The sequence below is a fragment of the Zerene cesonia genome, chromosome 19 (assembly GCF_012273895.1).
Source record: "Zerene cesonia ecotype Mississippi chromosome 19, Zerene_cesonia_1.1, whole genome shotgun sequence".
In the NCBI taxonomy this organism is placed as follows: Eukaryota; Metazoa; Arthropoda; class Insecta; order Lepidoptera; family Pieridae; genus Zerene; species Zerene cesonia.
This window is the reverse complement of record NC_052120.1, coordinates 7,742,459-7,763,348: the sequence shown is the minus strand read 5'-3', so window position 1 is coordinate 7,763,348 and position 20,890 is coordinate 7,742,459. Positions and strand designations below refer to the sequence as shown.

Here is a 20,890-nt window from a genome sequence, read left to right as displayed (position 1 = left end):
ACACTTTTTCCTGCCACTCGTTATAAATTATTTCTAATCTTCTATATACATATATATATAGCTCAAGAACGGATTAACCGATTTGACTGAAAATTTGTGCCGAGGTAGCTCAGAACCAGGAGACGGAAATAGGTAAGTTATTATCCCGGAAATCCCACGGGAACGGGAAGATGCGAGGAAATCGTTCCTGCGACTATGCGGACAAAGCCGCGGGCGGGAAGCTAGTTTAGCATAGAACAGAACATAAGTATATGTAGATACTAAAGTTAAGCACATAAATGAATAGTTAGTTTCATTTCTAATTCTTCACAATTTTGTAATTTTCGTGATGCATTTTTTTTTTCTTACTAGGATCTCTTTCAACTTCAATAAAGAGATTTGTTTCAAATAAGCCAAAAAGAATTAACAATTAAAAAGCAAACTGGTACTCAAAACAGGCGTTGAGTCTATATATACAATATTACATTAATAACGATATAAATGCAATTACACAATAGAATGAAGATCTAGATTGTCTGAAGATCCACGCCAGATATTCTGCAGAATCTTAGCATGGCTTTGTGTCTGCAAAACTGACAGATACGCAAATTACACTGCTTTGATCCCGTCATTAATTCCACAGACGATAAATACTGGACCAGAACGGATGTGTACTTTAGATTTGGCTATGAAAATGGCGATACCAATAATAGTTCATTTTTATTATAAACAAAAAATAAGAATATATTTGTAATATAGTATATTATATACTATATATATACTATAAGAATAGTATTGTGTAATATAGTATATTATATACTAAGTTTTCATTCCATATTACATAAATATTAGTAGCAGTAGTAATGTTTTCATATATTTTTAAAATTATTTACTTAATATTCAATATAGAATACCTACCATCTACAAAACAATTACACATTAGGCAATTTAATAATTTTGCCGTTCTATATATAAAATCTACGCTTCCAACTAATGGCCATACATTTAGTCGACTAGATTTTCAGCTAGTAAACAAGAAAGGATGTTTGCTTGTGAAACTTAGAGATAAACTTAGTCATTCGCCTCGTAACTTGTATGCTGCGAACGATTAAACAAAGATTAGGTCTATCTTTGGTGCTTTATCAAACAGCCACTATTTTATTTAAAAATGTGAAAAGAAGGAATCACGAATTTAAATATTTTAATAGCATTAAAATTCCATGTATAATAATTATTATAAGGGAGTTACGGGATAAACTATTCACTAATTTAACATCAAAGTTATCTAACCTAAATGTAAAATACTTTTACTAATTATGGAAAAATACTTTACCTATGTAATGTTACCTAATTATTATAATTCCACTACGAGTTCGGACTTCTCTATTTATAAAATATTTACTCGTAATTTACGTAGTACCTTCAAAAGTAATTCATACATTATTGGAGCATACTTTTATAAACCACTGAAACTCGTTTTCTCTTAGAATTTTCAAATTCTTTATCGACATGTATCTCGTTTGTTTAGTTTAGAAATCATAATAAATTTGTAGCTTATTGATATAAGATATTGCTTTTATCTAGTTTTATAGATATATAATAAGTTTTTTATTTTTTTTAAGTTTTTATATAATCATTTAAATTTTGCCACAATGAGGGTTCCCCGGAATGTTCTTTGTTGAAACAATACGAGACGACAATAAATACATAGCAATAATAATTACATTGAAAATGTCTAATAAAAAAAACTTCACATAAATTCCCGGTGGCCCTTATCTCAGATTTCTGATTACGTGACAAGTACTAAATAGAGCGTAAATTAATTCCAGGGTGCCTCTTCGATGCTAGTCCCGTATCTATCAGAGGTCGGCCACGTATGTCCAACAACACACAATCCTGCCGACTTTGTGCTCGAAACCCTTTGCAATGACACCGAAGTGGCGGCCAAAATGTCCGAGCTTTGCCACAATGGAAAACTTTGTAGACGCCTGGACAGAATTACTACTAGAGGTGGACGGTAAGCACTACATGTGGATTTACGAAAAAAATTGATTTTAGGCAAATTTTTCGATACGTAGGTACCAAATAAATTAAGCTCAAATAAGATAATGCTAATTTAAAATGTCGATCAAATTATATTTTTTTTATGATTTATTGAAGAAATTTCCAACATATATATCGTGTCATTCCGTAACGAATTAACAAATTTTACCAAATATTGTTAGCAAAAATCTAAATTAGGGTATCCGATTTTCTTTCATTTTTGTATAAAGGCAGGTTTTGTCTTCTTCTAGAAGGTTATAAATGAAATAAACATTTGTAACAAGTTTTGTGGATCAAATAAAAAAAAACATATACAGTTATTTGTGAAGCCTGGACACAACATTCTAATAAACTCGACATCTATCAGAGAAGTGCAATCCTTTTAAAACGTATCGTCCACTTACATATCAATTCAAGCTACACAGAATCTAAAATGCACAACACGATATAAGCTCCTTTTCTGTTTCAGCAAACCGGTTTTACATTCAGACGAGTCTGTTCAAAGGATTTTCGTTGAACACGTCGCAAAAGAGCAGTTGCAGAGAATGGAGTTCCCTACCACGTTTTTGACGCAATTCTGGATATTATTGAAGCGAATGTCCTTGCAGAGTAGAAGAAATTCTGTAAGTAGAACTAAATTTGTATGCATCCTTCTAGGGGATTTTCTTGTCGACTAAATACATGTTATTATGTGTTTAGTTGTTAGTTCACTATTGCAGCGGGAGGCTCTCTTTGGAGTTCCCCGAGGATCTTGGGTATACGCAAAAGCATTCTCCACAGAACAAAATATAACTAATACGTGTTTCTGAGAAAACTTAATCAGCTTCCCTTATATATTCTAATGTGTTGTACAAAAATGAGTGTAAATTAAAATGGCTATTATTGATAACGCTATCTTAAAAAGTATCACGTAGCTTTTGTTTCGAATATAAATCAATTGTTGTTGTGCATTTATGGTGATTAGGTACCTACCCAATGTTCTGTTATGCGGGAAATTTCATCATTATAAAGTATGAAGAATTACCATACATAAAATATGAACTATTACCATGCAACGTCGTTTGCATTTATGTTAGGCTTAAACTACTTTTAGTACCTACAATATTACTTTATATGCAAGTTCCTTACTAACTCAAACTTAGAAAGAACTCCAACAATCCAAAAACTTCGCGTACTAACTGCATTAGAATACTTAATATTTTAAAATATAAGTATTATAGAATTGTTATATAATTATGATGCCGTGGTCTGGCCGCGGTAACCACTCATTTTGAAATAGTAGCTATTGAAGAGGAGTATTATCCTGTCCTTTCTTCATAAAAGATCTTTTAAGTATTTGACAATTACATGTTATATCTAACTACGTATCAGGTATCCTTCAATTGTTATATTCAGTTAAGTTTTTTTCATTTTATAGATATGTCGTAGCAGTATTTGAGCTTTTTGTTTACCAAGCAAACCTAGTTGTCTTGTCCAACTTCCAATTAAGGCTCGTAATTTTGTTCAGATAAGTCTCTGGATCCAATTTATCCACCACGTCACTGCAGCGGTTCTTCTCGGAGGCATCTTCTTCGGCATTGGCAATAACGGATCGGTACCCATCGCTAATTTCAAGTTTTGCCTCAGTTGTCTTGTATTCTTCATGTACACCTATGTCATGATACCTATACTTCTATGTAAGTAGCATTCTTATATTTTTATAACTTAGAGTATATGATATAAAAAAATAAAACCTATATTGTTGAGTCAAGAGAAAAATTGAAGACGTAATAATTATTTTCAATTTATGTTAGATTAATTTAGATATATATTGAATTATAGTAGATAGCTAGAGAGATATTTTAGATAAAGTAAATTATAATGCTAGATTATAAGTAATAAGAATTAACAACATAAATTCAATGAATTATGAATTAGTTAACATACTTAGTTTCTTTTCAAATTAGTTTTGAATTTTGATTTAGTACATTTTGAACAGCTTTATCTTAATTTCTAATCATAATTTCTAATTTCTAATAATAGTTCTTTTTATATTAAATTCAGTTCTTTTAGATTAATCGAAATAATTAGTCGAACTGTGGTGTAGTACTTTTCAACCTTGTCTAATTATAGGAATTATAATTTAATAATTTCAAGTAATATAGCAACAAAGTTCTTATTATTATGAAAAACAAGTTTTTGAAGTTAAATAGACGCCCGTGAATTTTTTACAGAAATAATCGTAAAGTAGGATTTGCAACAGCGATATTCTCACAAAGACGGGCTGTTGGCACAAAGGCCTAAATAATAAAGCCGAGTCCAAAAGTGGGCCAATGTTTGTAAATAAAAATATTTTATAACATTTTTTTTTTTCATGTTAACTGGCAATGAATTAAAGTAAAAAGTATTTTCATAATGTTTTATGTATAGAACTACATTTTGTCATATTTATTATGAATACAGGTTGTAAAGCATTTATTTAATTTGGTTTAGGCTAGTTTTCCTCCAATTTCTTTACCTTTTAATATGATCTAGTATATTGTATTACCTTATTTAAAATTGTTGTTTATTTTATTCATTAGTTCCAATGGAAATGCGTATGTTACGACGCGAATATTTCAACCGGTGGTACAGTCTGAAGGCGTATTATGCTGCGCTTACGATGTCATCTGTTCCAGTAATGGTAATAGATTTTAATTATAATGATCAAAAATTAAAGTCTTTAATAATACAATATAGTTCATAATTACGCTAATTTCAGAGGTACGCGTTAATTTTGTTTAATGCTTGACAGTCCGACTGATAATGTAGCTGTTCTTTCTATTTGAGCCCTCTTTTTGCAAAACATTAAATTAATATAGCTTTTAGAATAATGCAATATTTACCAAATGATGATCATCCGTAAGGATGCACATAAAAAGTTGGTACTAATTACAAACCTCAATTTTGAGAGATTGAAAAATGTAATTTTTAGTTTTTATAGCAATGAAATTCTTTTATGAATGAGAAATTTTTTTGAAAAAAAAAATTCTCAGATTGGCAAATGCTTTAAAAAAGAACCTAATAAACAACAAATACTATCTATTCTATCTATATTATTTATTGATGGTATGGGGAAGGTACTGATATCTTTAATACAGGTTACTCTGTAACCTAGCAAAGATATCGGTCTTGAACCTTAATTGTTTGATACTTATTTGTAATTGCTACAGCGATGTACTTAGCTTTAAGGTTAGGTTAAGTGTTTGATTTAATAAATTTGATTTGATTAATAAATTTGATTCTGTTTGATTAGGCGTGCGGCGTGTCTGTTGCTTATTTTTTGGTCCGATATTGATTGAGTCCAGCTAGCTATCTCTATAATACGTACACAGAATAAGCAAATGACTCGAGATAATATAATTACAAAAAATATTTCAGTTAATCCTTGGAATGCTCTTCATTATAATAAGCTACCCGCTATCGGGACAACTGCTCGAGTGGGACCGCTTCATATATTTCTCCTTGATCAGTCTTCTAACCGCCTTGTGTTCTGAAGGCTTGGGACTTCTGGTCGGAACCACGTTCAGTGTGACGGTAAGTGAAATATGTCAATGTCCATGAAAATATATAAGCTGGACGAAAAAGCTTTTATTAAAAAAAAACGTATTAAGAAGGGATGTAAGCGAAGTCAATTACCATTATTAAGGGTAACTCAAAAACTTTTGGGAATTGGATTAATTTGAAACGTGTGTACATAAAGAGTGCTAGTTTATAATAAAATAAAAAGTTTGTCACTATAATTGCTCCAACCTCAAGTAACCAACAGTAACTGACTAACCTGTAAGTCCAATCGAGTCGAGTCGAGGGACAAATCGAGAAACTCCTCATGTTTTGAAAATAATCACCTGAAGTTATTTGAAGTATGGCCCCATATGTATCTTTTTTAAGTGTATCTTTATGACTCTTATATGTATAACATGCTTTCTGAGTCGGTAGTCTTCAAGTGTTATATAATATGACGATTCAAAAGCGCTTGTAAAAGCCTTCATGCATAAGTAAATATTTAAACTTGAGTTTAATGAGGTCAAACTCAAACCAAACATAAAGGTAGGTAGATATGAATTTCAATAGCAGGCATCCGAACAACTTCAAATAAATACGAATGGTTCGCGCTCGATATATTAACATGTTCTTTCTAAGAAAAGGGATCGAATATGTCTAAGTATTTTCATTAACTAGCAAAGCCCAAATCTAGATTAAAGTGGACTTAGATAAAACTTCTCATTAGGACTGAGGTCAGTTTTATAACACGGACACGTAGATATGTAGACGGTAATGAGCTTGAAATTTATATCATCTATCTTTTCGTGTCGTTAGTGGAGAAAATTCCGCAAACCACTGCAGATAACTCGGAACATTATTTAAATAATATATTACTTAAATACAAGCATATGATACATATAGTAATAACTAGATGTGACGCGCGGTTTCACCCGCGTAAGGTCACTAGGGCAACTATTTTTATAGCTTATATATTTTTCTGGTACATAAGCTACACCAGTAAAAACAAGTAACTACAAGTAACATAAAAGTTCGATAAGTTTGTTTCGCTTGAAGAAGTAGCTGAGTTTATTTATTTTTTCTTTTGCAGAATGGGTCAATCATGGGTCCAGCAACTGTAGCCCCACTGCTCGCCCTCTGCTGCTACGGAATGGGATTCGGACAATTCATCGAACCCATTATGAAACTTCTCATGTCTATGTCTTACTTACGATATGCGCTCTCCGGCTTATGTCTGTCACTTTACACCAAACGTCCATTAATGGAATGTAAAGAAGAATTTTGCCTTTATTCTGACCCAAAACTATTATTACGCGACATCGGCATGGCGAATGACAATTATGTTATACAAGTCGTCGCTTTGCTAGCGTTCACGACATTACATAGATTAGTGGCGTATTTCGCGTTGCGATATCGTCTCACGGCGGAATTTACTAATAAATTCATGACGTATATCAGCAAATTTTTGAAGCATAGATAATTGTTATATTAGTATTAGTTCGGTGTGTAATTTATTATAACGGGTTTGTGAGATATGATAACGTTTTACGATGATGTTCGGTAATTATGATAACGAATCTAGCTAGCGTTGAATGCAGATTAAAGCAATAAAGTAAGGTATTATAGGAACGCAGAGAAGGCGTTTTATTATCATGAAAAAGCTTTAATTTAACAATAGTTTTCCGCTCAATGACTATACAGACACAAAAGTATTGAAGAATTCGTGCGTCGAAAAAACAAAACCTATCTAGCACAAATCTTATTTAGGAAAAAATAATTGCCCCAAAGCACTGGTGCTATAAGTAAAAAGTTACCATTCTATTAAGAAATTGTTATTATCTTATGGTGTATATGGACTGTTAAAGAAATACTTTCTTGCCATTTTATTTTTATTACCGCTTAATTAATTTTAAGAGGTTCAATGAAGTTTAATAAAGACTCGATTTATACGCAAAAGTCGATGTCCTCTGCTGAATATCATTTTTAAGACTACTTCTTTCAGGGTATTTATCTAGTAACTCAAAAGAAACAAAAAGTGCATGGGTTTTCTTGCCATTATGGCAGTTTTATGACTTAAAGTAGACTAAAGTTTACTTTTTATACTGACGATAAAATTGACGTTATTACTTATATGTGCGGTTTGAATGTGTACATAGATACAGAAACAATGCAATATATTTTAGATAGATGTCCCAAATGGACACATACTTGTGTTAAAACGGATTACAATAATTCTGACCCACCACATCAGTAAATGACGAATATGAATAAAGTGTTTGCTACTTTATTTAAAACTGCTATCAATATTACCTACTTATATAGTATATGTATGTGCATATGCTGTGAGTCATGATATTTGTCAGATTCGATAGAGAGTGGTTTTTATCTGTGATTATTTTAAATAAAAAACGGTGAAGTGTAGTTATTTAATGTTAAATAAAAACCTTACATTACTAAGGTACTTTTCTGCTGTTTTTACATTTTTGATGTCAGGTCATTAAAAATGTGAAACAGGACCAATATAAAAGAAAATTTAGATTATACTGAGGCGATCAAAATAAATTATCTAGACGACATTAATTTATCCCGAGTTTCATTCAAGTGCCCTTGGTAAATTTCATACACTTAAGGTAGTAAACTGTTTTAAAATGTTTCCTTCTTTCCATCTTTTCACTCAGTAGTATCTAATATCTTAGATTTTTTATTTGTTTGTAGTTTATACATAATTTGATTTCATTCTCATATTGACGATTTTGAAGTTTATGGGCTTCTATGAAATAAAAGCAAAAGCTGCCCATATTATACTTTATCCATTTACAATTTACCTAGTATAGTGTTATGTTATCTTTGCTATTTACAAATGTCTAGTAAGTACTTATTATAACTACAATGTTGGTAACATTGTATAATATCCATATAAAAATATTCAATCATGCTGCACAGATAGCCCAAATATATTTTACACACACTCACACTCTTACTTTTCTTTACTTTACACCCTTCAGACGGTTTTTTATGTGATAGCGAGCAACTTAGCTGGTGGTTCACCTGACGGAAACCGATTACCACCAACCATGAACATTCACAGAGGACCCTCTGCGAATGGGCCGCACGCGTGTACGAGGTAAGGGTTAAGGAAAACGGATATTCATAATCCCTTCCCAATTTAAAGTCGGCAATCTATTTGTAGAGGCGTAAGGTCTGCAATCGACTTTACGCCTCTACAAATGTTCATGGGCGGTGGTAGCGCTTACCATCAGGCGTCCCACCAGCTACATTGCCGACCGTGACTTAAAAAAAAATAAACTGGGAAGGATGAGGAAATGAGATCGGGATAAGGAAAATTTATTGGGACACGTTTAAAAAACTTAGAAGTAGTAGTTTTTTTTTCTCTGACAGCCTACAGCTTCGCGCGCTTCTTACCTACCCAGTTAAGAATAGCTTCATCCAGATAAGACTATTGGTGGTCATTTATATTTTACGTACTTATTTTCATCAGGTCCCCCTGAAAATAGCATTATTCAGGGACCAATATTCAAGCAAACCGTAACATTTTTACCTAATTGAAACATTATTGAATACATAATTTTTTATATGATAATCATATACTGCATTACAATATGTCTGATGAATGTACGAAATTAATTTTAATGAGTTTGGTGATATTATGACTGCTTTTAAAGAATCTCATTATTATAAGAATAATGAGCAAATATTTCCTGAATTGTATGAATGTTTATATAAACTATAATTTATTTTATGATGAACGGTGCATTGTTGTAAATAAATTAATAAAAAAATTACAAGACTTTTTTTGTTCCCTTCAATGCTTAGAAGATCCTCAGAATTAAGAACAGTATTTAGCTAGGCAGCTATTTAAAATTCAACTTTATTTTCTTTTAGTCATATTTTATAAACAGTTCAATACGTTTCTTTTATTTAGAGTATTTTAAAAATTACTTTTATTAAACCAAAATTTCAAAATCAATTGCTACATCGCTCAAAGGCATCATAATCATATTACCTACCTCAGTGAACCCAATTATTTTATATATTATATATAGTAACAGCACTTCACTACAAATTGTACTACATATAGTTACAGCACTTCACTACAAATTATAAAACAAAGTCGCTTTCTCCGTCCCTATGTCCCTATGTATTCTTAAATCTTTAAAAGTATGCAACGGATTTTTATGGGTTTTTTTAATAGATAGTGGTTCAAAAGGAAGCTTTTTATGTATAACATCTATTAAACTACTCCAAATTTAACGCGTGCGAAGCCGCGAGCAAAAGCTAGTAATACATAACTTGAGAACTGAACGAATTTTAATTGTTTTTGGTCTGCTAGATATGCATCTTGTATGTTGCACTTGCTTTACGATCATTGAAATAATTAAATAAGCAACTGATAATAATACACTTAACCTGTGATAAAATGAAGAGTAGTGAAATGTTTGATTTGTGTGGACTAAGGACACTAGCTGTTACCTACCGACTTCGTCCGTGTGTATTCTAATTGAAAAAATAAAAGTTCGCCGTGGATTATTTTACTTGTGACCGCGGTCACAAGTAGCCTATATTGACTCTAGCAGTCAGCCTCCTATCTTCAGTCACTAAAATCATACTATAATACACTTTAGCATTTATAATATTACTAGGTAATATTCTGTATTGTATCTGACGTCTGTATTATTTTCGTTGTCAATTAGCATAACCTCTAACCTAAAAATATAAGATTTATTAATCATACATACTCTAGACTGGTTTAACTTAAATCTTTTTACGTCACACTTTCGAAAAAAAACGTTCCTATAAATATTTAATGTTTATTCTGTGATGTAAGTCATTATCACAACACTCAAGGCAAGCGTGATAACATTTTTCTGATACCAGATAACCACTTAACCTGTGTATGGTGGTATTTATCACAAAATAATGATTATAAATTACTTAAATCATAACAACTAATGAGTTAGTTAAATACCTATGTCCAAAATATTTTCAAATAATAATTAGCTGGTAAAATGTGAATTGCATTTATTAGTCTCTAGATAACATAAATTGATATCTTAATACTTACTAAATGAATTATAACAATTAAATAGCAGATAATATTTGTGAGATTACAAATAAACTGATACTTGTAAAAAAACGTAACAATTTTATTGCCAATAATATCAAAAAATCTCTTCAAGTTCTCCCTATGACTAATCTTATGATATTTACTTGCATACTTCCAATGCATCGGTCTTTTCCTCATCTAATTCCTTTCCAGTTACATCAAGCATCTTACGAGCAAAGTCAGAGATTGTGAGCCCTTCAACAATCTTCCATTTTCCATTGCTGACTGTGACAGGGAAGGAGAAGACAACATCACGGGGTGTTCCATAGGATCCATCAGAAACAACACCCATACTGACCCAACGGTCACCAGTGCCTAAGAACCAATCCCTCATGTGGTCTGATGCAGCTTTAGCTGCCGACAAAGCAGAGGACATCTTCCTGGCTGCAATAACTGCAGCACCACGTTTTTGTACTGTTGATACAAATGTGCTCTTCAAAAACTCATCATCATTGATGGCTGCAGGGACTGGTTTTTCAACACCACCAATGTTCACTACAGCATTTGAAGCATCAGGGAATTGTGTGGAAGAGTGGTTACCCCAAATGATAACATTCTTCACATCTTGTACTCGTACACCCAATTTAGCGGCCAGTTGAGCCTGGGCACGGTTTTGATCAAGACGAGTCATAGCTGTGAAATTTTCTTTAGGAATGGATGGTGCATATTTGGAACAAATCAAAGCATTGGTGTTAGCTGGGTTACCAACAACAAGAACTTTAACATCTTTACGGGCAACCTTGTCTAAGGCTTGTCCCTGTTCTTTGAAAATACGTACATTGGCAGACAGAAGGTCCTTTCTTTCCATACCCTCTTTTCTTGGCATAGCACCAACTAAAAATGCAGCAGCTACATCCTTAAATGCTTCTTCAGGATTGGCAGTTGGAAGAACTCCAACAAGGAGTGGCAGGGCACAGTCGGCTAACTCCATAACAACACCTTCAAGAACACCCATCATTGGGGCAATATCAAGAAGGTGAAGAAAGACAGGTTGTTCAGGGCCGAATACAGCACCAGATGCAATTTGATAAAGAAGTGAGTAGGCAATTTGTCCTGCCGCTCCAGTGACAACAACTTTAATTGGTGCAGCCTGAAAATTAAAACATAATAATAATTAATATTACTGCTAAAGGTTAAATACCAAGTATTTATATGGCAGTTGAGCAAAAATTTAATCTTATTAGAATTTTTCATATTTACCATAGTTTCAGCCAAAATTATAGGGTCTGAAGTTATGGATTTTCGACTGCCGCAACATAAAAAGGACATTCTACAGGCAATAATGATTAATTACTGAGCATTTCAGTGATAAAATATTATCAATATATCTATTGATAATCGTTTCAAATTACTAAAAACTTATAAATTAATATCAGTCAACAGTGCATTGAGCGCCGAAATCCAAAGTTCACGACAATTTTGGACTAGTAACTATGTAATTATAAATTAAATCAGTTTATTATTCCAGAACAGTATATAAAGGTCAAGTGAATGTCACTGGAGTTTCGAAAATTAATACATACCATTTTAATGTTTTTGATCTCTTCTTTCCGAAAAATTTAAACCAATATTGAATCCAGTAGACAGAGGAAATTCTCTGCCGGCAGATTACGATAAAATGTCGAACCGGTTACACGTTTAGCTTAGTTCGTGTTATAGACGTAGACTTCAAACTCTGCAAAGTGCGAATCCACTATCGCAAAGTCATAAATACAAGGTATCACAATTCACGTCAACAATTTATCAAAGCAATTTAAAACTAATGTATTTGCAATAAAAATAGATTTTCATTGGAGTTTCCCACCCGTTGTTATCTTCGCAGATTACGTTCGTCTTGAAACGAACTTCTCAAAAAAATACAAGACGAGAAAGAAGCTGCCAGTAAACTAAAATATATGAGTTTATTTCATAATTTTGTAAAGAGCTGTGTACAATAAATATAATATATTTTATTGTTCACAATTACGTTTATAAAAAATATTATATATGTATAAATTTTGTCATTCATCTACACTAATATTATAAAGAGGAAAACTTTGTTTGTTTGGTTGTAATGAAGAGGCTCAAAAACTACTGGACCGATTTTAAAAATTCTTTCACCATACGAAAGCTACATTATCCACGAGTAACATAGACTATATATGTACCACGGGCGAAGCCGGGGCGAACAGCTAGTTATAATTAAAATAATAAAAAGTGGCAATTTTTGCTCAGTTTTATACTATTTGATAATTCAAAATGTAGAACTTAGCTCTTTAATAATTTAGCCATTTATTTTCAAATTGTTATTTTTTATTTGAAAATAAAACTGAACAATACTTGCTGTGCTTACATTACACTAAATTTAGTCGTCGAATTTATGAAAGTGTAATCGTACTCGACGAGTTAGTATCTTAAATCTTCTTGTCACGTGAACTACCAGTATATTGTATGGTAAAATATCATCAACTACTGTTCATACATTCGTCTTCCCTCTTAAATATCCCTAAAAATTGAATCTCAAAGGAAATAGCGAGTGTGCACATGCGTGTTCGTTTTTCATCTCATTAATAAGTCAAGTCATCGAATGGCCTCTGTGTCCACGCGATTGTGTAGATACACCATAAAAAATTGTCTAAGTCGATACTTTACTCCAAAGAGTAGATAATTATTGCTTTACTCTATGCTCATTTCATAAGTCATATGTGACATAATAGATATAACCTAAAATTGAAAATTCTGAATATCAATTCTCAATTTTCCAGTTTTTAGGTAGTAGTTAAGATAAACGAGTTAAAATAATATAGCAAACAAATACTTTAATGATTATTCAGTAAAAAGACTTGACTAAAAATGTCCTCTCTACTACGGTCGACCAAATTCGTGCGGTATTTCACTGGTGCGGCAAGAACCCTTATACTTAACTCAGCTAAAACAGCAGAAACAAATTCTCTGATCAATCCAAAATCAATATGTGCTTCAAACAGGTACGTAACAACAACAACGTCGCTTTCAAGTGTTTAACTTGTATTACAGAGTGCAATGTAAGAGTTACTATTTTTATATTTTAGTATAATTTTACGAGATTATGCTACTTCAAAGAAAACAGAAAGCCTTGAGCCTTTACTTCAAAGACTAGATTCTGAAGTGAAAAGGTATGGAAGGATATCAAAAAAAGACATTGACGAAGTATTTGATGAGATTCGGGCGAAAAACGATATTACGAGTTCGCAATCATTACTAGTAATAAGGTGTTGCGGTGAGTATTATATTAGTATATATATTTAAGTATATGCTTTGTTATAAAAAAAACAGATAAATACTACAAGACAACTCTTACTAAATTAATTATCTTGAAAGTTGGGATGGGAGGATTGATGGTTTGTTATTGGTCTTACATGTAAAAGCAGCAGTTAGATCTGAATGAAGTTGCAAGGATCAGTCATATTGCATATTATATTCTTAGTTTCCATATATCAAGTGAAATTATTATAATATAACTTAAAGGTTTGACAAAGGACTTAAAGCAAACTAAGGTAAAATGATTAATGCTCTCAACATATCTTTGTTTTATTAAAGGTGAACTTGTTCCTGAAGAACTTCCTGAGCAAAGAACTCTCTTGGTTCAGAAGATATGGAATGTATTAACAGAGAGGGGTATCCCTATGGATGTCTCTCATTACAATGCACTCCTACGGGTCTATTTGGAGAATGAACACACATTCTCTCCTGCCAAATTTCTAGAAGAAATGGAAAAGAAGGGTCTACAACCCAATAGGTAATTATTGGAGCTAAAATATAACTTGATAGCTTTTTACTTAGTCTAGATAAATAAACATTTTTTTTTATTTAAGAAGAGGCTTTAGTTACTTATTACCAGAAAGAATAGCATTGTATTCTGATTTAAAGAATTTACAATATTCAATTGAGTATGAGTTTATTACTATGCTTATCTTTCTACTATGTGTATCTGTAATTTCAGAGTTACATACCAAAGATTAATGTGGCGGTATTGTCAAGAAGGCGATGTGGAAGGTGCAACTAAGGTTCTTGAGAAAATGAGGGAACTTAATATGCCAGTATCTGAACCTGTTCTTAATGCCCTAGTCATGGGCCATGCATTCCATGGTGATACTGAGGGGGCTAAGGCTGTGTTGGAAACTATGGCTGGTGCAGGCCTTACACCCTCTAACCGTACCTATACACTATTAGCTTGTGGTTATGCAAAACAGGGTGATATTGAAAATGTCAAAAAAATCATTGCACTTGCTCAGGATAATGAATCTATGTTGGCAGATAGGGTAAGCCATATCATTAAAATTATGCATTATTATGTATTATATAGATAACTGTGTATTGTGTAATCATCAAAATTAAAAATTTTCCAGGATCTGTTAGAGATTATTGAACATATGGCCATTGGTGGACATAATGATAAAGTAGAGGAAATATTCCCACATTTACATAAAAGTATTGGTTACAATCAAGATGTCTGTAACCTAATTTACAAACTTTTAAACAGAGATTGTGATAGTACGGCACAAAAAGTTATGAAAACAATGCCTAAGTCGTCAAATGTTGATGAGACCATTTTCAAAGGAGCTTTCTATGTAAAACACCTAGTAAAATTAAACAGACCTGCTGATTCTCTAATTGCATCTTGCAAAGAATTACAAGAAGAAGGTTTGGTACCAAGAGCTCTTTATATTGCAACTGAAATGTCACTACAGCTTGGACATGTTGAAGTTGCACAGAAGTTATTAAAGGAACTCCAAAAAGAAGGCTTTGAACTTCGACAACACTACTTCTGGCCTCTATTAGTTCAAAAGGGCAAAGAAGGAGACGAGGAAGGGTTATTACAAATTTTACGCAATATGACAAGTGAAAACCTTACTCCTACTGGTGAAACTCTCAGAGAATATGTTATTCCATACCTTATCAAGAAAGATAGCCCTCAAAATATTATTTTGAAATTACAAATAGCCAATGTGCCAGTTTTCCATGGTGCCAGAAATTTGATAGTAGAATTGTTACGACTTACCCAAATAAAGCAGGCAGCAGATGTTGCACTTCAATATCAACCTAGAGGAGGCTTTTCGTTGTTAGCCCAGCCACTTACCAGCGCATTGAGTAAGACTAAAGACATTGACTCTTTTGTAAAAATTCTTCATGTTATAAGTAATAATCCACAACTTCAAGCTGAGGAAGATGCCACAGCAGATGATTCACCAATTAATAATGATATAAGCGGTGAAGTGGGACGTATAGTTAAAAATGCTGTAAAATATTTAAAGGAGCCAAAGCTGACTGAAAATCTTTTGCAATCTGTGCTTGATAAAGGACTTCGTATTAGTGTCCAATCTGCAGAAGAGATTGAGCAATACCTGGGCAATCAAATGACCATGAATATTTCAAAAATTTTATCCAGTCTTACATCTCCTCATCTTGAATATGCTCCATTAGAATCAATGAAAATGACTAAAACAAAATTAACATCAGAAAAACTGGAAAGCTTAATAGCCAACAACAAAGAAAAAGGAAACAATACTGCAAAGCTGCAGAAGCAGTTACTCATGACTTATATGGATGAAAATAAAATCGAAAAGTTGGATCAGTTCCTAGAAGAATTAAAGGCTTCCAATTTCGAATTAACTATGGTAACTCTTACCAGGCTTTATGAGTTTTATGCAGATAATGGACAAATAGAAAAAGCTAAAAATATTGGAGAGTTAATAAAAGAAAAGGATCCCAAGTTTGTTATTAATAGATACAAGAAAGTGACTATGGCAACAGCACTTATTAAGCACAATAAATATGATGAGGCTTTACAATTTCTTAAAGATAATAAACCAGAAGATGATATTAACTCAAACTTTGTCTTAAATGCAAAATGCTGGCAAATGTTAAACACATTAGCTGAAGAGAAGGATGTAGCTAAGGTAATTTCATTTTTATTTACATTTTTTTAGATTCAACTTATATATTTGTAACACGACTCCTTTGGGCGGGACTTTGACTTACTTTAAACAACCAGAATTCATTTAAACTTTGTAGATTTATCAAGGACAAATGACAATACACTAATTTGAGAAAATTATTTTTGCTTGGTTTCTATAAAAAGCGTGTTTTTTAGTTTTTAGAATTTTGAACTCTTGTAAATTGATATGAAAAAATTTAGGGAAAGAATTGTTCTAAATTAATTTTCATATTGCAGGTAAAAGAACTGACAGAAACACTCATAAATTACAACTATGTTGCACCATCAAATGTGTTACTTGGCCCAAGTATAAAGGTTCACATCTTGAGAAATGATATAGATGGTGCATTGAGTGAATTTGAAAATTGTTGCAATCAATATAGGAGCACTCCATGGAAAGGAGAATTGATGAAAACTCTTATATTGAAGGAAGATGCTAATAAGCTGCAATGGCTGGCTGATTTAAGTACACAGGTATTTTTTTTTTCAGCTAATGCAATTAGATCCACAATCATTAATTATACAATATGGATGTGTAACATAATCTACTACTTAGTAGCTATTTCTTTACAATTTTATTGAAATTCAAAAGAATCATGTATATTTTGTGTCAGTTTACATTGTACTTAAAATTTTTAGTGGGTATTAGGAATGATAAATAACATGTAAAATTCTTAAATTGCAATTAAAAATTGTCAATTATCATATGATATATATTTTTTATAATCAATTTCTAGCAATTTGGTAATATGAAATTTCCTTCTATGTTGTTTTGATCCTTTGCAATTTGCAACAAATTTTGTACGGATGAACAATAATTCTTTCATCTTTATTTATTACTAGCGGTCCGCCCCGGCCTCGCCCGTGGTACATATATAGCCTTCCTCAATAAATGGCTATCTAACACTGAAATAATTTTTCAAATCGGACCAGTAGTTCCTGAGATTATTGCGTTCAAACAAACAAACAAACAAACAAACAAACAAACAAACAAACAAACAAAGAAACAAACAAACAAACAAACAAACAAACAAACAAACAAACAAACAAACAAATAAACAAACTCTTCAGCTGTATTATATTAGTATAGATTAGTACAGGTAATTCAATAATAATCGCTGACATTTACATTTTCTCAGTTTTGATACATTTATTTGTCAACAGATTCACGGTGAAATAAATATTCTGCACGATTTAGTATTGGCATTCGTTGAATGTGGAAGATTGAGACAAGCGCGCCGTATATTAGAAACGCCTGGTCTTCTCTCGCGGCAAAGAAGACTGAATGACGCCTGTGAAAGATATGTTGAGGTAATTTTCTGAAATCTTAATATTTCCTACATAATATGTTCAAACTATAATATTGATAACAAATAACACCATATTTATATCAAGTGTAAACTATGAGTGTAAGTTTGTATGCATGGATGTTTGTTATCCTTTCATGCGAAGACAGCTTATCGCTCCTGTATGAAATTTCATACGGGTGCCAAGCGAGTGCTGTCGCGGGTTACAGCTAGTTGTGTCGATAATATCGAATTCCATTAGTTTTTGGTATAACTATTATAGATGATTATTATTATTTATATATTTATTTTTTATATTATACAAAATAAGTTTGTTTTAACAAAAATTTCGCCAAACTGCTGCTGCTTAACACGATTAAGATCTCGTCTGTAACTGTTTGGATGCTATAGCTGGATTAAAATTTAATACCACTTGTCACAGGGTATACTTTCGTACATCGATTATAAAATTGTTTTTTTTTTTTGTTATAGGAAGGCAAATCGGAATATCTTGAGGGATTATTAGAAGCTACAAAAGACTTGTCGATTGTTGATCGTTCAAATATATTCTATCATTTACTTGTAACATACTGCAAGGCAGACGAAACTGACAAAGCTATAGGCTTGTGGACCGTACTACAAGAAGAGGGCGAAATTCCAACTGACGATTTTCTCAATTATCTTGGAAATCACCTCAAATCAAAAAACATGGATGTACCATTCATCATACCACAACAAAGTAATGTCCAACAAACCAAAAAAGAAAACCCCATAAACAAAGTGGTTCAGCCTGCGAAACCCTCAAAAAAACAGGTTACAGTTGACATAGAAAAATTAGTGCAAACTGGTTTATATACACAAGCTATGGATTCAACCATTAAATCAATAAAGAATGGTTCAACGCCTAAGTCTAGCATCTTGAAATATTTGCTTAAAAGCTTAGCTATTGAGGGAAATGTGGAGCAGATTGAAAGATTAGGCAAATATATTGACAACTCAATGCGTAAACTTATTACTTATGATGATAAGTTAACTCAAGCTATTTTCAAGAATGGTTCAGGGGATCAACACCTAGACAATTTGTTAGCTGAAATTGAGGCAGCGAATACTGAAGAAGATTTGAAAAATGCTTTAATAAGATACCCTCGGAGCTCAGCACTGGCGAGCGCTGTAAATAGCCCCGTGTTATCACAAAAATGTAAGTCCATCAATTGCTTATTATATCCATAAACACACTATAAACTATAAGTGCTATAATGATGAAATGAAATGAAAATGAAAATTCTTTATTGCGTAAATATTCAAAAATAAGCAGTCGTACAAAAAAACTTAAATTAAATTCGCAAAGGGCGGCCTTATCGCTAGGTAGCGATCTCTACCAGGCAACCCTAACAACAAAGGAAAATAAAAATAAAAATGGGTAAGCAAAAATAAGGCAATAATGAAACGCGGATAAAAAAAAAAAAATAATAAAATAAAATACTTAATAATAATAATAACATATGCATATTAATAAATACACGCATAACATATACATATTTATAATATACATACATATATCAATGAAAATTATTATAATAAATATTTGAATTCAAATATTTCTTATAATTGTAAAGTATGTGTATTATGGCATTGTTGAGTTTGGTACTACGCACGCCTCAAAGCACGAACTAACTTAACAGAGTTAAACATCTTTGCCATGGCTTGCGTGGCAAGGACGCTTTAACCTGCAAATTGGTAGGATTAGTTAGAAAACACCCATGCATATCATTAATGATGATATTCGCCTAAATCCTTCCTCCTTTTTGATGTCGTACACACAAACTTTTTATAATTCAGTGACACATCAATAATAAACAATTCAAACACACTGTTATCGGCTTCGATTACAGGTTAAAAAGTACAGTGTTAAACGCTATAATTCTGTATTTAATAAAAAATCAACAAAATCGGTCAAGCCGTTTCAGAGGAGTATGGCAACGAAAACTGTGACACGAGAATTTTATATATTAGATATATATATTTACAGGTCAGAAAATCGCAGACATTGCAGCAAGCAAAGGTATATATTTGCCAGCAAACTTATTGTGGATGGAATACTTACTAGCTGGAAAGACCACAGAAGCACAAGCGTTATGGGATACACATTTAAAGAAGGCTGAAGTGGTTATTTTTAGAAGATTGCTTCAAGAGAGCCATATGCAACGTAATGCTAAATTAATTGAAGATTTAATTCATAATTTAAAAACAAATACAAAATTACAACTTTCAACACTTGGGAATGCATATTCAAGATTAATTAATTTACATATAGTCGATAATAAATTTAATGAAGCAAAAGCAGTATTAGAGGATGCATACAAAGCTGGTGTAACAAATGAGCATTTGAATAAAACATCTTTGCAAAGACTCAAGTCTGTTTTTGAGGCAAATGGAAAACCATTTGAGTATTCCATATAAATATTGGTCTAATGACAATGTTTATGAATAACCTAATTTGTCACCGTCTTAATTTAAAGTATGACTGTTGTAATAAAAATTGAATTGAATGTGAGCATTTAATTCAATTGAATTTGAGTCTAAATAAATGTTGTATCAATAGGAAACAACTGAATTTAAATTCTTACTTTATTGTTAGCCAGATACTTTTGTTAATTTAATTTTCAATCTGGGGTACAAAAGTGAAATTTATCATTATTTAACAATTTCACTGCTGATCCAGAAACTTTTTTCATCCGGCGATGCGGCTATGACACGCTCAGCGTGTCTCCCGCACCGGCGGCAATCTTGCCGTACCGCTTTTGTCGCTAGTGCGGGAGCCCACGCTGCGCGTGTGCATACAGTCAAGCCAGCTGTGCGGGCGGACACACCGTGTTTGTTCTAAATATTTTTTTTTTTATAGTTCTATTTCTGATATCGCGATTTATTTTTAAAGAAATTACAGTAGTCTTTATTTTTCTGCACACATATTTGTATTTT

General features: G+C 32.2%; 3 protein-coding genes across 3 annotated transcripts in view; 2 read left to right on the top strand and 1 right to left on the bottom strand.

Moving 5' to 3' along the window:
* Nucleotides 1-7,406, top strand: part of LOC119834422 (ATP-binding cassette sub-family G member 1-like) — a 46,051-nt gene extending 38,645 nt beyond the window's left edge. The window contains exons 6-11 of the mRNA XM_038358780.1: nt 1,809-1,996; nt 2,492-2,645; nt 3,530-3,698; nt 4,584-4,684; nt 5,422-5,577; nt 6,635-7,406. Of these exons, the coding sequence (XP_038214708.1) occupies nt 1,809-1,996; nt 2,492-2,645; nt 3,530-3,698; nt 4,584-4,684; nt 5,422-5,577; nt 6,635-7,024 (1,158 nt within the window). The 3' untranslated portion in view covers nt 7,025-7,406. The remainder of the gene's footprint in view (nt 1-1,808; nt 1,997-2,491; nt 2,646-3,529; nt 3,699-4,583; nt 4,685-5,421; nt 5,578-6,634) is intronic.
* A 3,161-nt stretch (nt 7,407-10,567) lies between these two features.
* On the bottom strand, nt 10,568-12,487 carry LOC119834232 (malate dehydrogenase, cytoplasmic). Its single transcript, XM_038358565.1, has 2 exons — nt 12,193-12,487; nt 10,568-11,759 (listed from the first exon to the last, which is right to left on the bottom strand). Exons 1-2 carry the CDS (start codon nt 12,193-12,195, stop codon nt 10,770-10,772), a joined length of 993 nt encoding a protein of 330 aa, XP_038214493.1. The 5' UTR covers nt 12,196-12,487; the 3' UTR covers nt 10,568-10,769.
* An 849-nt stretch (nt 12,488-13,336) lies between these two features.
* LOC119834385 (leucine-rich PPR motif-containing protein, mitochondrial) lies at nt 13,337-20,555 on the top strand. The gene is made up of 9 exons (XM_038358730.1): nt 13,337-13,635; nt 13,720-13,907; nt 14,228-14,426; nt 14,631-14,949; nt 15,037-16,587; nt 16,863-17,099; nt 17,790-17,936; nt 18,404-19,109; nt 19,941-20,555. The coding sequence occupies exons 1-9, from the start codon at nt 13,502-13,504 to the stop codon at nt 20,369-20,371; spliced, it is 3,912 nt and encodes a 1,303-aa protein (XP_038214658.1). The 5' UTR covers nt 13,337-13,501; the 3' UTR covers nt 20,372-20,555.
* Nucleotides 20,556-20,890: the final 335 nt, after the last annotated feature.

Excerpts from the sequence above, each read along its gene's own strand:
- LOC119834385 (XM_038358730.1), top strand. The coding sequence starts at position 13,502 with ATGTCCTCTCTACTACGGTCGACCAAATTCGTGCGGTATTTCACTGGT. Across the intron at positions 13,636-13,719 it reads TCAATATGTGCTTCAAACAG|TATAATTTTACGAGATTATG; the intron begins GTACGTAACAAC and ends TTTATATTTTAG. Across the intron at positions 13,908-14,227 it reads ACTAGTAATAAGGTGTTGCG|GTGAACTTGTTCCTGAAGAA; the intron begins GTGAGTATTATA and ends GTTTTATTAAAG.